The sequence below is a fragment of the Sclerotinia sclerotiorum genome, genomic scaffold (genome assembly GCF_000146945.2).
Source record: "Sclerotinia sclerotiorum 1980 UF-70 scaffold_10 genomic scaffold, whole genome shotgun sequence".
Lineage (NCBI taxonomy): Eukaryota > Fungi > Ascomycota > Leotiomycetes > Helotiales > Sclerotiniaceae > Sclerotinia > Sclerotinia sclerotiorum.
Genome location: NW_001820826.1, coordinates 910,252 through 927,418, shown reverse-complemented (window position 1 = coordinate 927,418; position 17,167 = coordinate 910,252). Strand labels below are relative to the sequence as shown.

General features: G+C 41.9%; 6 protein-coding genes across 6 annotated transcripts; 3 read left to right on the top strand and 3 right to left on the bottom strand.

Annotated features, from left to right (window-relative positions):
* Positions 1-3,270: 3,270 nt before the first annotated feature.
* On the top strand, positions 3,271-5,250 carry SS1G_07861 (hypothetical protein; the record flags this gene model as incomplete). Its single annotated transcript, XM_001591185.1, has 6 exons — positions 3,271-3,618; positions 3,831-3,912; positions 3,965-4,012; positions 4,064-4,180; positions 4,240-4,972; positions 5,055-5,250. The coding sequence occupies 6 exons, from the start codon at positions 3,271-3,273 to the stop codon at positions 5,248-5,250; spliced, it is 1,524 nt and encodes a 507-aa protein (XP_001591235.1).
* A 1,055-nt stretch (positions 5,251-6,305) lies between these two features.
* SS1G_07860 (hypothetical protein) lies at positions 6,306-9,140 on the bottom strand (the record flags this gene model as incomplete). Its single annotated transcript, XM_001591184.1, has 4 exons — positions 6,306-6,601; positions 6,664-8,402; positions 8,453-8,905; positions 8,962-9,140. 4 exons carry the CDS (start codon positions 9,138-9,140, stop codon positions 6,306-6,308), a joined length of 2,667 nt encoding a protein of 888 aa, XP_001591234.1.
* Positions 9,141-10,207: 1,067 nt separating this feature from the next.
* SS1G_07859 (hypothetical protein) lies at positions 10,208-11,977 on the top strand (the record flags this gene model as incomplete). Its single annotated transcript, XM_001591183.1, has 6 exons — positions 10,208-10,299; positions 10,350-10,526; positions 10,656-10,767; positions 10,823-11,749; positions 11,808-11,864; positions 11,954-11,977. 6 exons carry the CDS (start codon positions 10,208-10,210, stop codon positions 11,975-11,977), a joined length of 1,389 nt encoding a protein of 462 aa, XP_001591233.1.
* A 316-nt stretch (positions 11,978-12,293) lies between these two features.
* SS1G_07858 (predicted protein) lies at positions 12,294-13,247 on the bottom strand (the record flags this gene model as incomplete). The annotated part of the gene is made up of 1 exon (XM_001591182.1): positions 12,294-13,247. One exon carries the CDS (start codon positions 13,245-13,247, stop codon positions 12,294-12,296), a length of 954 nt encoding a protein of 317 aa, XP_001591232.1.
* A 376-nt stretch (positions 13,248-13,623) lies between these two features.
* Positions 13,624-15,112, top strand: SS1G_07857 (conserved hypothetical protein; the record flags this gene model as incomplete). Its single annotated transcript, XM_001591181.1, has 3 exons — positions 13,624-13,821; positions 13,868-15,017; positions 15,069-15,112. 3 exons carry the CDS (start codon positions 13,624-13,626, stop codon positions 15,110-15,112), a joined length of 1,392 nt encoding a protein of 463 aa, XP_001591231.1.
* Positions 15,113-15,517: 405 nt separating this feature from the next.
* Positions 15,518-16,156, bottom strand: SS1G_07856 (predicted protein; the record flags this gene model as incomplete). The annotated part of the gene is made up of 1 exon (XM_001591180.1): positions 15,518-16,156. One exon carries the CDS (start codon positions 16,154-16,156, stop codon positions 15,518-15,520), a length of 639 nt encoding a protein of 212 aa, XP_001591230.1.
* Positions 16,157-17,167: the final 1,011 nt, after the last annotated feature.

The window sequence follows — 17,167 nt, the reverse complement described above, 5'->3', positions numbered from 1 at the left end:
ATAATGCTGCTGAGCTTGGTCAAGCCGATCTGCAATTTTATGCTACGTATGCGGAATAGATGAGGGTCCAATATTGGACCTGCATGGGTAAGAAACGATAAGCAGTTGGTTGAATTAGCTTGTACGGAGGTAGTGGTGACGGAACGTTTTTGATGATGATGTTATTTATTGCAGATCATTTTTTTTAAAAAAAAAGGACCGGGTAAAGTTTTCTGTTGAGTTGCATTATTTGGTTGTTTCGAGATCGAGACCGAGATCGAGTCAAAGAATTGGGAGAAAGGAAAGATTTGATGAATTAACAGGATTTTTTGTCGTTTACTTTTGTTTAAGGAATTTCATCGGTAATGTAGATGTATTTGTATTTTTTATTGTTTTGTTAGGTGAATATGAAAGAGAAGATGTAAAGATGGGGGGGGGGTAAGGCAAAGCAAGGTAGGGCAATGGTAGGGATTAGAAATATGATGAGATGAATAATATTTGTCAAGACTCAAGACTCGAGGGGTTTATGCAGGTGAGAAATGTAAGATTAGTGTTACTCTGTAGTAGACTGCAATGCAGACTATTTCATCATTGATACAAGTATATACCTATCTAATCCTTTTAGTGAGTGCATTATTGTTTCATTTATATTCGACTACTTTTATATTTAGGTCAATTATAAAGTTTGTTCTAATTCCATCGATTCAAGGTACCCGTACCTACTCTGTCCTACTTACAAAGCTATTCTAGTACTGTATGTATCGAGTATATATCGAGATTAACCTTTGTCGTCATTATCTCGATAGAGTATCAAATAAGAGAGGATTAGAATCAATACCTACCTACCTAGTATGCTAAGCAAAGCATTTATCGATTTGTGTGCCCCTTTTAGTACTTGTTCATTCAAACGATGTAAGTGTTACCTGTATTTCTATGATGACGTCTAGATGTGGCCATTCGAGCCACCTTATGTGTTGTACATCAATACGTACCTACATCTTCACTTATTCTACAGGTTGTATAACCCACACGTACAAATATCTGTTCATCCCAAAGTAAGATTTTAAATTCATGTCATACATACAGTAACACTCATATCCATCCATCCATCCATCCATCCATCTATCCATCCATCCGTATCTTTTCCATCTGGTGAGAAATAGAGGTTTGGTGAGTTTAAACGTTGTACTGGTTACAAAGGGTTACCTTTCTTTCTTTGTTACCTACGTCATTCTATGCTCACTCCAATGTGTCAAAGCCCTTTCAAGACTAAACATAGAACATCAGATCGAACTCCGAAGGATTGGCATGGAGGCGAAAAGTATCAGCATATTCACTAACATGGAGGATAAACCTAAAAACTTTAATAAAGGGAGGCTGAGTCAAATCATACTTGGTACCTACCTAGTACTGTACTCGAGTACCTACCTACCTACTGGCTACTGCACCCACCTACCTAGTAATAATTCAAAAAAAACAAAAAAAAAACAAAAAAACAATTGATCAATCGACGATTAATCTGATATATCCCCTCCTGCATCTCTTTTCAATCTTCAGATTTTTAATTACTCGACTACACTCATCTTGATTAGTGATCATCTAAATATTGACTGATCAGCAGTCGATTATGTGAATGAAAATCCCCCATAAGCATCACCTGGCCCCAATAATGCGAAACCCTCATTTTGCAAATCCGATGATCTCCAAGCCTAGAACTTCCAATGCAGTACGAGGGACTGCTATAGCCTACCGCTTTCTCATATTTACTTTAATCTATCATATATATACACACACATATTTGTATTCTGTATTCCCATGTTTAAATAAATAACATCAGATTCCTATATTAATATCAAAGGAATCTCGTTCAAAGTGGTTCGACTAATGGTCAGTTTATCGTTTGGATTTCCGCTGTACTCTTCTTTCTTTCTCTGCAATTCCTCAGCCAGCCCTGTCGTGCTCAACTCTCTCAACGGCTTAGGTCAATTTCAGGATGCAGATAACCCGAAGCTAAATGACGTCATTTGAATATGCATGTATGCATCACGTGTACAACTGCAATGTCTCATCTTTTTTACTCCGTATTTTTCTCGGAACTTTTCTTTTCTTTTCTCCGATTTTTCGAGAGAAGGTCTCTTCTTTTCTTTGCTTTGTCATCTCATCTCATCTTTTCAAATCCGCCAAGAATGTACAGAGTATACTTGGTAAGCAGATGTCGTACAATCCCCTACTCTGTATGAATTCATGATCAAGATTGATGGATGGATGTAAGGAAGTGAAATGTTATATTGGTATATTTATATTAATTGAATGATTGAGAAATCTAATATCTATTTATAGTCTGTACATTGGTTATCATATCTATCACTAATACAACTCCAACTTGATACCATATACTTTACTTTTTAGATGATTGATTCAAGTTCGAATTCAACAATCACCTAACAGTACCTAACGAGAGATGGACTATCTGTACAGACATCCCTCCTTCAACACCGACACTTCATATTCTTCTCAGAAAATACATCTAATAATGCGAAAAACATGCGAATAGTAAATAGGATAACACTCCCTCACTGTAAGCACATCACATGACCATCAAAAAGATAACCTTATCAAAAAGATCAACAACTTACACGATTTTTCACCTGATAGCTTCATTTCATCTTCACCTTATCTCCCCAAATCCTATCAAAATACGCGGGGTGGCTCCGTAAAAATGCAACTCAAACACGCTAACGCTTAGATAACCCAATTTCTCGATTTCTCCATTCGTACCTCCGCAATCTTCCATGATTTTGGTTAATTCTCATTGGTTCTTTCAAGGAATCTTTCTGCTTTTTTAAAGAGAATCCGACGCATGGGATGGGTTGCGTTGATAAGGCTTCCGATAAGCATCGTTCGTTCTATCTATCCGTCTAGTGGCGGGCAGAGAACTTTATGTTGATGTTATGTGTGGAAAGGTAGTCATATCGGAGATGGTTTTCTTTGATAAGGGTTAAAAGTTTTATACTTTTGATTTGCTATTATCGTGTGAATGGTATATAATATGTAGGTAGGTAGATGAGATGTTGAGTTCTTGTGTTAGAGTCTCTTTTATCTTTTCATTGGAATTTCTAGCTGCTCGTTGTTGTTATCAAGAGCAATCTCTATCTCTTCATATAATTGGCATCGAGTAGCTTAACTTTCATTTCTATTCCACGCGCTGTCATCATCCAAATCTACATTGGCACAGTGTAGCTAGATCACTCCTTTCCCTCCTTCGATACCCTACCCTCATCGCACAACAAAATGTCTCTCCAAAAACCTCGGTCTCGAAGTTCAGAATTCGAAAATGACGATACCAAAGTTATCCCCGGCATGACAAAAGATATCGATGATCCCGAATCAAAAATCGGTATCACAGCAGAATCAGCATATGTTTTTGATCACCAAGCAGAACGAGCTCTGTGTCGAAAGTTCGACTTTCGTTTATTACCAGTTCTGGCATGCATGTATCTTTTCAACTCGCTTGATAAGGGGAATTTGGGAAATGCAAAAACCGATGGTCTGGAAAAGGATTTGGGTTTCAAGCATAATCAGTATAACATTATCTTGAGTGTGTTTTATATACCTTATGTTTTATGCGCACTTCCAATTGTGAGTTTTTCATTCTTACTACTTGTTATCATGTATCTTCCCATCTCGGATTTGCAACACTGTGCTCAATATCTATCTATATTGGTTGATTCACACTTTTGGGATCATACGAATATCTGAATGGAATTTGAGCAGCCAATGAATAGTCCAGAATACCCTCAAATCAGGTCTTATACCTCACTATCCATTCATACAATTCTAACATCATATAGGCTATGCTTGGAAAGAAGTATGGACCCGCAACAGTCTTACCAATCCTTATGATGTTCTTCGGATCATTCACTATTCTCGGAGGTAAATCAGAATTTTAACATCACAATAACAACAAACTAACCCCTTTTTATAGTCGCAGCACAAAACTTCGGTGGAATGATGACTCTTAGATGGTTTCTTGGTATGTTCGAAACAAAATCTTCACATAACTCGCATCCAACTAAAAAATAAGGAATGTCTGAATCTGCATTCTTCCCCCTGGTAATTTACTACCTCACCACCTTTTACCGTCGTGGTGAACTAGCTCGCCGTCTCGCCATTTTCTACGCAGCAAGCAACATCGCTTCAGGTACTACTCTCCACCCCTCTCCCCAACACAAAACTAAACTAACCACCAATCAAAAAAAGCCTTCTCCGGACTCCTAGCAGTCGGCTGTTTCAGAATAACCAACACTCCGCTCTACCCGTGGCGGTACCTCTTCCTAATCGAAGGAAGCGCCACCCTCCTCTTCGCCATCTTCGCCTTCCTGTACCTCCCCTCCTCGGCCTCCACCGCCAAATTCCTCACCGAACAAGAACGAACCCTCGCCCACCACCGCATCCAAGTCGACTCCTCCTCCATCGTAAACGAGGAATTTAACCTCCACGACTCCCTCGCCATCTTCAAACAACCCACCACCTACGCCTTCCTCGCTATAGAAATCTGTCTCGGCGTCCCCCTCCAAAGCGTAAATCTCTTCCTCCCCCAAATCGTCTCTCGTCTAGGCTACTCCACCATAAAAACAAACCTGTACACTGTCGCCCCCAACGTCTCCGGCGCAGTAATGCTCCTCATCCTCGCTTTCTCCTCCGACTACACTCGCAGACGCGGTCCCTTCATCGCGTTAGGATTCCTATTCACATTCATCGGATTCATCATCTACGTTTCCATCGACGTAACTCATCAACTCCACGTAGCCTATTTCGCTACCTTTATGATGTGCTGGGGAACCGCTGCTCCAAGTGTCTTGTTGAGTACATGGTATAATAATAATATCCCGCATGAAGGTCGTAGAGTCGTAATGAGTAGTGTGGGTGTTCCATTGAGTAATCTTATGGGTTTGGTTTCGTCGAATATCTTTTTGAATAAGGATGCTCCTAAGTTCGTCCTCCTTCTCCTTCCCCTCTCCTTTCCTCTCTTCTCCCAAAAATAACAAACCAAACTAACACAAAAAAAAAAATAGATACATACCCGCCCTCGCCACCACAGCCGCCTTCGGCGGCATGGGTGTTCTTCTCTCTTCCTGTCTAGCTATCTATATGATCCTAGATAATAAGAGAAGAGATAGGAAATTAGGACGGAAATTGGAGGTTGGGGAGATGTCGACTGAGATGTTGAGGGATGGACCGAGTGTGAAGGGGTTTAGGTGGTTTTTGTAGCGTTTTCTTTTTCTTTTTTTGTGTTTAGGAGGGGTGTGACCACTGTGTTGTTTGTTATATTTGGGATTATTGATGCATGATAGATGATGTATGATGTATGATAGATGATGCATGATTCATGATGCATGATGGGAAGGGATGTGAAAAAGAGAGAGGGGGTTAAAAGGAGTTTTTTTTTTCAAAGGGGTTGATTGGGAAAAAGATTTTGTTATTGGTTTTAGGTTAAGTTAATTTGATATTGATATGATGTGATATAATAATATTATAAATACCCTTGAGATATTTGGTGTTATTTATTATTTATTATCCGTTGTTTATTATATTATATTACTCATCTATTCATTTATCCATCTATCCATCCATCTATCCATCCTGTTACGAGGTTTGCCGTCTAGATCACGTGGAAGCGCTCTAGGCTCTCGAAGTGGTTTATAACTAGGCGTCAAGCAGGGACTTTAAGTAATGACAATAATGATATGCAATTCGTAACTAATAGTAGAGTATACTAAATGATTGATCTTGAGCACGAAGCTCTATACAAAGGAAATCCATCTTGATTATATAGACCTTTGTGTTCCAACATTGGGTTGGAGCGAGGGAGCGAAGGAGCGAGATTCGAATCTCGCTCCACAGCTCCATCGCTCCCTCACATGACTATTCACATGATCCTGGAACACGTGATATTGGTTTGTGACGTTCCGACGTAACAAAAGAAGTACAAAGACAAAAGATAAGAGGTAAAAAGACATAATTATCAAAAGGTATCATCGAAAATTTTCATTATTTGAACCTATTCCTCCATCCATCCATGCATCCTCCATCCTCCATCCTCCAACTTCCAAAAATCCATCGTTTATTTTACCTCACCACATAATCTGGTGCGATGCGATCCAATCCGAACCACCTACTCACTCACACACTCACACACTATACATCCAGCACACCATTGATTTAAGAAATCTACAGCTAACCACACCACACCACACCACTCAATCTCTACCTCTTCATGCATTCCACCCCCTTCCATCCACTCACCCTAGAACCTAAACAAACATCTAAATCTCATCCACATCCTCATCCTCTCTAACCACCCTCTTTCCTCTACTATCCAAAGTATTCAAACTAATCGCATCACTATCCCCCGCATCTCTCCCTTGCATTCCCAAAGCCTGTCTCCCTACCTCTGAATCCTTCAAGAATTCCCTCAACTTTTCCTTTCCAATCTCCACTCCTTGTGTACTAGCCGCATTTAACATGCGAATAATTGGACCCCAGAGATTGAGCGTGTAAGTGACGTAACCTGCGACACCGCAAAGAATGAGGAAGACAAAGTAGATGGGATTGCGTAGGACTGTGGTTGACAAGTGTTAGTGGTTTGGTTTTGGGGTTGAGGAGAATAATATAATGACATACCAGCAACAATCTCATTCCAACCTAAAGCCAATAGTAGACCATAGAAGTACAAAGGAACTTGAGCCACACCACCAATAGCACTACGTTTAGCTTCAACATATACACCATCTGCTGTCTTCTTGAATCTAACCACGAGATCTTGACGTTTGGCTTCACTAAGAACTGTCATTTCTTCTTCAAGACTCTTTCCTTCTTCTTCATCCACACCACCAATAGGTGTAAGATCTTCTTCATCTTTAGGATCAACACTAGCCGGAGTGTTACCAATCCATTCGGGTAATTCGGGAGGTGATGATGTTTCCAAGAGCTTGAATTTGGCCAATAATGGTATGAGGGTAAGAGTTGATTCTCTAGCCTTGGTATAAATTCCCTCAATATCATCAGAAGGTCGCCATATACGTGGAACACCCGCTTCATCGTAGCGGAATTTATCCTCAAAGTTCTCTCGAAGTTTAAGGAGGATATTACCTTCCATGACTTCCTCGTCAATTTTGGCTCGGAGAACACCCCAACTCTTTCTCCTGAGACGCCATAGACCAATTTCGATTTCATCCTCACTAGCATCAAAACTCTTTGCTCGTTCGATAAATTTAGACTCTGCTTCCTTGACTGTTCCAGTAAAAGTTTTCCATATTCTATCCCACAAATCTTTCTCGGTAGCAGGCTTTTCCCCTGTCTCAGGGGCTCCACTACCACCTCTTCCAGAACCGAGTTTATTGAACTCAACTCCAATAGAATCGTTCAATCGTGATCTCACCCATCGCTCAACATGTGTTGCGAGACGTCTCATCTCTTCCTTTCTGAGATTACCGCTAACTTCGTTAAGATCTTTTTCAAAAAGGTCGTATGAGGAGCTAAAATTAGTCCATGATAACTCTTCAATATAAAGGCTCTTCATTTCTGCCTCGAAGGTTTTAAGCGCAACCTCCTTTTCTCGTTCCACGATATCTGCGAATTCATATGAAGCTGCCCTCTTCTGGCCATTCTTCACAGCGGTGGAAACGGCATCGCTAAACGATGCAACACCGGACTTGTGAGCTGCGAGCAATTGACCATGGAATAATAACTTTAACCTCGTGTCAATCTTGCCTTCAAGCTCGGTACGCTTCAAAGTATATACGGCTTTGTGATACCTGCTAGCTTGTGTCTCAAAATGCTTGATGGTACTTGTGCGAGCCGTTTTACCCGTAACACCTAAATCAGCAATCACAGTAGGTTTCCCAGATCTGACATCTTCTCCTTGCTTCTCTTCCAGTGGATGAATCTTTGCGTCGAATGAGATCAAAACTTCTCGGGAGATTTCGTCGCAACGAAATTGTGCCAAAAGTTCTTGCTGAGTAGGAAGGTCCAAATCTTTGTTATTCACGATTTGATCCCATACACCCTCCGTGTATACCGCAAATCCGTCTGCAGGAATTCTACGATGATACTCTGGCAAGAAGACACCTCCTTCAAATCCAGCATCTTCAGCCCTTGCAGATTTACGGCCAGCTCTAAATCGTGTACCAAGTTTTTGCACTTCCGTAATGAACTTGTCTGGTTGTAAGATCTTATGTGGTAAAGCTGCGAACGCAAAGTCGAAATAGTCTTCTATCTTTGAATTCTCAAGGCCGGCAGGTTTTGAGAGAGAAGTCCATATAGCGCTTAAATCTTGAATAAGAGTTTCCTTAAGATTCGCAAGTGGGGTGGTTCCAAGATGGTCTCGAATAACAAAGAATAGAAGGGATCGTGGAGTAGACCTGTAGGGTGTTACTAAAATTGTTAATGATCCCTAGAAGAGAAAACCTACTGCTTGTCCTTTAAAAATAGTTGGCAATTAACTTCAAATACAGTTTTGAGTAATCCCATATTTGCGCCCTGATATAAACCTACTTGATGTTCCCATATATTTACAATGAGAACCTCTGAGGTGGCCAGAGCAAAGAGGGCACTTTTTCTTTCAAAGTCTTGATCTTCACCCCGCTCCCTGCCATCTGTTCCCTCAACATCCATAACCAAAATATTGTCTGCCATAGTCTCAGATTCAGAAGCTCCAGAGCTTTGATTCTTATTCTTTGACATCCATATTCCTTTTGTAGTCTGCCGCCTCTCCCTTTCAGACATCACCCCAAATTGTGTGCCAAATAAATGATTAAGGAGGGTAGACTTTCCGGTCGATTGTGACCCAAATACTGATATAAGGTGATAGTTAAAGCCAGAGTGTGCTGTATCGGTATATTGGAGATACTCGTTGAGATTAGGACTATAAAAATTCTGTCAGCCATGGCAGAGCTTCCACACCATCCCATATTTGCGTACTTGAATTCCTTCTGTTCATCAATAACTTGTATGCCATGTTCATATTGTTCTTTTGTCGGCGCATCGCCGACGGAAGCAAAGTTGCCATTCATTGTCATGACTGAAGGAGCTGTAGGAAATCTTGCAGCTGGAGAAGGTCTGTCGCCATGACCATTTATGTTGGAAGTAGCCATATCCATGATTGGCAACCAAGAATGAACAATATTATAGTGACGTTGAATAGTGAAAGAATACCCTTGTTTCTCAAGGGACAATTGGCATCTAATCTATTCAACTCAAGATATTAAGAAAGTTTAGCCGGCGACACGTGATTGATATCGAAATTCAAGAATGAATTAAAAAGAGGCACATCACAAATATTTGAACAGCAAACAAGTATGATATATACAAGTACATAAGGGTTAATACGTGTATTATGCACTCGACCCCTCCATTTTATGCCACCGAAGCCTTTTCTCTTTTCTCATGAATATTTATTTCATCAGATTGGTTGAGAAGTTGGTTACACGTCATTCTGGACAACAGGACAAGAAAGATGCATAATTCAACTGCATGTAATCATATCGTTCGTTGATTTATGTGGAGTTTGACATTCAAAAAAAGGTAGGTATTTTCAGCTATTCTCATCTATTCACATCTGATACTGAGACTTGAGAACATGAGACTTACAAGGCTGAAGGACCTATCCTTCCGTCTGATTCTTTTACTGGTCAAATACATATAGTGTTATACTATGTTACATTTATCATGGATTTCTCCAGATTTTCCCCTCTCTACCCCTTTTTATATACTTTCGCCGTATTTCACCACTACTTTATCTGTACCTTGCCATATCACTGATATCAGCGATCATTGGCATGGCGTTTGGGATTCAAAGATACGGGACTTCAAGCTACGATAGTGCTTGGTGCTTTATTTCTTTTACGTTATGCCCATTAAATTAAGTTCTGGGATCAAAAGTCGCCGGTAAATGACAATCGCCATTGACAAATCCAAAAGTGTAGGTTTCCCCGACATTTAGACGCTATCACCATCGATAAGTTATCATTGATTTCTCCATCTTTCGGTGATCTCACGGTCTGTAAAGCCAGTGTTTGACCCTTTATCAACACTTTTATATACTTCAACTTCCTCAATTGCTAGAGATTCAACTTCTCAGCATTTCTTTTATCCATCCTTGTTTTCTTGCTCATCAACACATACTATCTTAATTTGCTTTTGTTTGGGGTATTTCATTTCTGTCACAATGGCGGCCTCAAGTCAAGATGCTGCGTTGGCAACTATGGGATACACGGCTGAATTGCCTCGTTCCCTAAGTATGATGAGTATTCTGGGCCTGTATGTTGCATCGTCTCGCCCCTGTTAGCCAGTACTAACCAAAGTATTAGATCATTCGCTATTATGGCAGTTCCATTCGGTCTCAGCACGACATTCGCTTACTCCCTGACCGATGGTCAATCTGTGACCGTCTTATATGGCTGGGTCTTCGTATCATTTATATCACTTTCTATCGCCGCATCATTGGCTGAGATTTGTAGTGTGTATCCAACATCTGGAGGCGTATAGTGAGTTAAATCTCAAAGATTTCTTTTCTTTTCAAAAAAATCATCTACGGCTGCACTTGTCAATGCCGAAACTCTCCGAGAATGCCGAGGTGGTCTATGCTAAAGTCCAGAACTGACTTCGAAATGTAGTTACTGGTCTGCTATGCTTAGTACCAGAAAGTATGCTCCTGTTGTTTCCTGGATCACGGGTTGGTTGACTTTGGTGGGCAATTGGACTGTGACTTTGTCCATCAACTTTTCGGTATGTTCTAGCCTTCAGGATGAAAAATGTCCAAAATGCTAATGCTTAGTATCAGGGGGCACAACTAATTCTAAGTTCTATCACGGTCTTTAACGAGGATTTCGTAGCCAATGCATGGCAAACCGTCCTATGTTTCTGGGCCGTTATGGCAATTGCTTTCACAGTAAATGTGTTCGGTGCTAGGTACTTGGATTTGATCAACAAAATTTGTATATACTGGACTTCGGCTTCAGTTATTATCATCATTGTCACTCTTTTAGTAATGGCAGATGATCGTCGAGATGCCGAGTTTGTTTTTACTCATTTCGATGCCTCAGCATCTGGTTGGCCTTCCGGCTGGGCTTGGTTCGTAGGACTTCTTCAAGCCTCCTATACATTGACCGGTTACGGAATGGTCGCTGCCATGTGCGAAGAAGTACAGAACCCTGAACGAGAAGTTCCCAAAGCTATGGTACTATCAGTCTTCGCTGCCGGTGTTACTGGAGTACTGTACCTAGTTCCTCTATTATTCGTACTCCCAGACGTATCTTCAATTCTCGGTCAATTAAACGGCCAACCAATCGGCTACATCTTTAAAACAGTAACCGGTTCCGCAGCCGGTGGGTTCGGACTTCTTTTCCTCATCCTCGGTATTCTCTTTTTCGCCGGTGTTGGCGCTCTCACTGCCGCAAGTCGTTGCACCTATGCCTTTGCACGCGATGGTGCCATCCCCGGTTCTCGTCTCTGGAAGCGCGTGCACCCTCAATATGATATTCCATTATGGGCTCTGGTACTCTCCACCGTCGTGGATTGTATTCTGGGATGCATTTATTTTGGTTCCACGAGTGCTTTCAATGCATTCACCGGTGTGGCGACCATTTGTCTGTCCGTTTCATACGGCATTCCCATTTTGGTTAACCTTATAAGAGGAAGACAGGCAGTAAAACATGCTTCATTCTCCTTGGGCAGGTTTGGTTTTGTTATTAATGCTATTACTGTTGTTGTGAGTACTAAAGAAAGCCCACCTCTTCTGATCGCTTTACTAATTGATGATTCTACAGTGGATTACCCTAGCCATTATCCTTTTCTGCATGCCAACCGCCATTCCTGTCACTCCTGTAAGTATGAATTATGCGAGTGTAGTCTTTGTATTCTTCGCTTCTATAAGTCTCCTTTGGTATTTGATTAGAGGTAGAAAAGAGTTTAGTGGCCCCCCAGTTGTTTCGGCTGAGGAGGCGGAACATAACGGGCAGATTGTGGGTGGTGTGGGGAGAGTTGTCACGGAAGATGGTAGTGCGCAAGCTTCATTTGGAAGTGACATGGAGAAGGCGAACCGGAAGTGAGAGGTTAGATTATGTACGATTATGAGTATGACGTATGGGTATCATGTGGTAATATGGCTTGGATGAACTAAAAATGCAGCGACGTTTATTTAAAATAGAACGGTATTAAATTTCTACAGAGGAACTAAATAATAAAAATTTCATATTGGTGCAGTTAAAAGAGTATATCATACCCGATAAACAAAATATGCTTGGTTTCCATTGTTAGTCCTCCGTGTCGACATTCATCTTCGTTCTTTCTTCTCTTCTCTTGTCTTTTTTCTCTTTCTTTCTTTGGGCTTTTAGATGCTTCTTCGCTTCTTGTCTTGCCTTTCTCTCATCATCTGATGCCTGCTCTGTCTCAGGATCTCCCTCATAAGCTTTCTCAATATCGGTAGGTGTGTTATCCTTAGGACTCGTATCAACAGGCTTGCTGCGGAACAGATTGAAATCTCCCTCGTCCACATCCATTTGGTCAAGAGCTTCAGGCGACTTATTTTCAAAGTTACTTTGTTCATCATCCTCTTCCGCCAGCGCATTCTTCTGCTTCGACTTCTTCCTCTTCTTTTTCTTCGACTTTTTCGATATAACCTCCGTGCTCTCATCAGCATCTTCCAGCTGGAGCAACAAGGCTTTATTGACTAGCTCTTTTCCTTCTTCAGCCTGGTTTTGCGCAAGCAGAGCTTTGTTGATCAATGGTTTATCATCATCTCCTCCATTTGCCCTACTGTGTCTCGTTTTTAATTTCTTTGCTTTTCCCAAGGCAGTTCGACCTTCATCCTCATCACTACTAGCACCCGCCATAGCCCTCTTCGCACTCGCGGCCTTCTCCTCAGCATCTCTCGCTTTACTAGCTCTCAACTCTTTCGAAGGGAGCATTTTGTCGCGAAGTGTTTTCTGACTACGTTCTGCTGCAGGCTTTAAGAATTTCGCAAATGCTGGATCGATATTGAGTGGTTGATTGCCAGCTGACGTAGGGAACCATAAGGCATCCTCAGCGTCAATTTCTTCTTGCGTCTTACGGCGTCTGTCGGTAGGGTATTTTGCTAGGATGTTTTCCGCGATGGCTTCACGTTTTGCGAGGGCCATTTGAATACGGTTCATTTTCGCATTGAATTCCTCCCATGTTTCCTTTTTGGGTGGAGGTTGTTCCGTTTGATCATCTGCGAATTTCACCATGATGTTTTATCCTGTATGACTGTATCGTGCGATTTTTAAACCCTCGTGCGGGGGATCAAATGTGTACTTCGTATTGCGTATTGCATATGTTCGTTCATTCGTTGTAACCAAAATATAATGTTTCTGATTGTAAGGCTTCAACAGGCTAGGCTACTCGGTCGAGTTAGAATAAAAATAAAAATAATTTTTGATAAGCTCAGATTCGAAAAGTTTCAAGGATTCGTTCATCCCACGTGAAATTAGCGACTTTGGTCCCTTACGCTACCCGTATTAGCTTCGCGAATTCCCGTTTGACGGAAGGACAATCACTGAAAAAAAGATCTAGTTACGATAGAAAAGACGGCAATTGTATCTTGCGCTTTAATAGAATATCAACATGTTCAAGTTAGCTAGAAGCCAACCTTTGGCAGCTGCCTTGAAGGCAAGCAGGGTATTTTTTTCACAACCAAATAGTCTCTTATCAACAAAGTTAACATGGTCCAAGGTCTCTATGTCATCCCGCATGGTCGGCGCCGCGCAACAAAAAAGAGCTTTGAGCATACACGAGTATCTTTCAGCGGATTTGTTGAGAAAGGTACGAGTTAGTTATATGCGCGCAGACGAATCTGACGAGAATACAGTATGATATTGGCGTTCCCAATGGAGCTGTTGCAAAATCGGCCGCTGAGGCAGAGGCTATTGCAAAGAAGATTGGTGGGGATGACATGGTTATCAAGGCACAAGTTCTTGCCGGTGGAAGAGGAAAGGGTACTTTTGATAATGGGTTAAAGGGAGGAGTCCGAGTTATCTACTCTCCTACTGAAGCAAAGATGTTCGCAGAGCAAATGATCGGACACAAGCTTGTTACCAAGCAAACTGGTGCCCAAGGACGTATCTGCAACTCCGTCTACATTTGCGAGCGCAAGTTTGCTCGCCGCGAATTCTACCTTGCTATCTTGATGGATCGTGCTTCCCAAGGGCCAGTTATCGTTTCTTCGTCTCAGGGTGGAATGGATATCGAAACTGTTGCCAAGGAGAGCCCAAACGCAATCACAACTACCTACATCGATATCCACAAGGGTGTTACTGATGATATCGCACGAAAGATTGTTACTGATATTGGCTTCAGTGAACAATGTATCGAGGATGCCAAGGACACCGTTCAAAAACTTTACAAGATTTTCATGGAGAAGGATGCTACTCAAATTGAGATCAACCCTCTCTCTGAAACCTCGGATCACAAGGTTCTTGCCATGGATGCCAAACTTGGTTTCGATGACAATGCTGAATTCCGTCAAAAGGATGTCTTTGAATGGCGCGACACTACTCAAGAAGACGCTGAGGAAGTCCGTGCCGCAGAATCTGGTCTTAACTTCATCAAGCTCGGTGGTGACATCGGATGTTTGGTAAATGGTGCTGGTCTTGCTATGGCTACTATGGATATCATTAAGCTTAATGGTGGTGAGCCAGCTAACTTCCTTGATGTTGGAGGTGGAGCTACCCCACAAGCTATCAGGGAGGCTTTCACTCTCATCACCAGCGACCCTAAGGTTACCGCTATCTTCGTTAACATCTTCGGTGGTATCGTTCGTTGTGATGCTATCGCTCAAGGTCTCATCAGCACTGTTGAGAGCATGAACCTCAGAATCCCAATTATTGCAAGATTGCAGGGAACAAACATGGAAGCTGCACATCAGTTGATCAACGATTCCGGTCTTAAGATATTCTCTATTGATGACTTGCAAAGCGCAGCAGAGAAGGCTGTCCAGTTCTCAAAGGTTGTGAAGATGGGTAAGTTTATTCGTAACTTATATCAATGATCATTGCTAACATATTCATCAGCTCGTGATATCGATGTTGGTGTTGAGTTTTCTTTGGGCATTTAAGCGGTTACATAGATAGGTTTTCTCCTTGTTTGTATTGATTCCCACCGTCTTTAGATCAATGGATGACCTCGGCTGAGTTCCCATGTATAATGAATGCATCGAGTTTCATGTCCACATACAATATCTTCTTTATTCACTGTGAAACATTTAGAAATCCTAATAATTAATCATGGATATTGAAACTTCTCCTTGGAGCAATGGGATATTCTATTGCAAGAAACGACGCGAGTGGCTCTCCACGAATAACAGATTTCAGCGTAGCAGATCCAGCGACAAAATCCGGCTTTAAAGCACATCTTTTTACTTCCAAAGAACGTCCAAACCACCACCCATTCATTGCTCATCCGCCTAGGCCTCACCTAATCCAATACACTCCAAATATACCTCCCAATCAACAAGCCCAACTCATACCACAAGCACTTCTCCCTTCTCCCCCGCCCGCAACAATCCCTCCATACTCCTACAATTCCTCACCATAACAACATAAGCCGGGTCCATTACTATCTTCACCTCACCTCTCCCAGTCCCATCCCCATACCCTCCATCCCCCTCCCCATCCCCATTCCCACACCCCGAACCCCGCGCCACAAAAAAGAAAACCACAACCGCAATAACCAAAGCCCGCCACTCAAATTCCCTAATATATCTCCTCAACACAAAATAATAAGGTCGAATCGTCGTAAGTATTTGGAAAATGGCTATAGGGATCGTGGTGAAGAAGTAGAGGAGGGAGTTTGAGAAGTTTTGGAGATTAGAAGGGAGATTGAGGTGGTGGAGGAGGGTGGGGAGGGGGGTGGTGGTTGGGGGGATGGGATGCGGGAATGTGTTGGGGATTGTAGGGGGGCGGGAGAGGTGGAGTTGGGTTGTGTAGAAGGGGGTTGGGTTTTGGTGGGGCTGTTGTTGTGGGTGGGGGTGACGAGGTGGAAGGATGGGGTGTCGGGAAGGAGATGGAAAGGCGGGTTCGAAGGGGCGGGAGGCCCGGTATCCAGTTGTCCAGGAGAGTGAGGTGTATCCGCCTGCGATGGGGGAGTGATTGAAGGGCATTTTGAATTAGAGTCTTATTGTGAGAAGATAGGAGAGGGTTGTAGATATTCGATAAGGGGAATTAGAGCGAAGTGGTTTCTAGTAGATAGTTTAAGAGGACTGAATATCTGTTCAATTTGCATGAGGAACGAATTCGAACGATACTCTCTAATCTTGCCAGTGAAGAAAAAAAAAAAAGGAAAAGCGAATAGATGATGAATAGGGAATAAAACTACTTATAACTACGAAATGAAGCAGGCAGATACTAGAATTTTCTATCTTGGGAGATTTATTTGTCTATTCCGTAGCAGCTAACAGTCGTTGTCTTCATTAGAGAGTAGTATGATTCACGTTTGCTAATTCGCTAAGTAGATAATTTTACAATTCTTTAATTCTTCTTGTGCGGTTCTTGTGTTGTGCTTGTTTCGTCTTAGGTGGTGAAGTTTCTAGACGTTATTATTGTTCTCGCTTAGATTTTTGGGGATCTGGCTAAGAGTTCTCTTGTTGAGGCTGCGGGTGATGTCTTTTAGGGTGTGTTTGAAGTGGAGGATGGAAGTTAATAGTGCGGGGGAGGTTCTGTGAATGCCTGGTGAGTTTCTGGTTTGAATCTGGAAAAGAATGGTTTGGACGGGATAATGTCGCATGGAGATATTGAGTGGAAATGATGAGAATATCTGGAAGTGAAAAGAAGTAATTCTGAATCATGCTTCAGAGGTGGTGAGTTTGTCTGAGGGTTTACATAGATGTTTAAACAGCTAGTAAAGTTTTGATTGGCGTATTGTGCTGCTGTTTGTATAGGAGAGCATAATGATTGTGTTGAATCATGGAGGGTCATGTGTCGAAGGGAGAGTTTGCTTGCTGTAAATTGATTGATAGGTTGTCGTGGTAAGACATTTTCTTTTTCATGATACTAGATAGGTATTAGGGTATGTGCGCTAAGGAGGAAGTATAGGAGGAAGAGCTTTCTAGTGGGTGCTTATGTAGCGCAGCAGATTTAGGTGAGGTAATAACATTATGTGTGGCTAGAAGTAG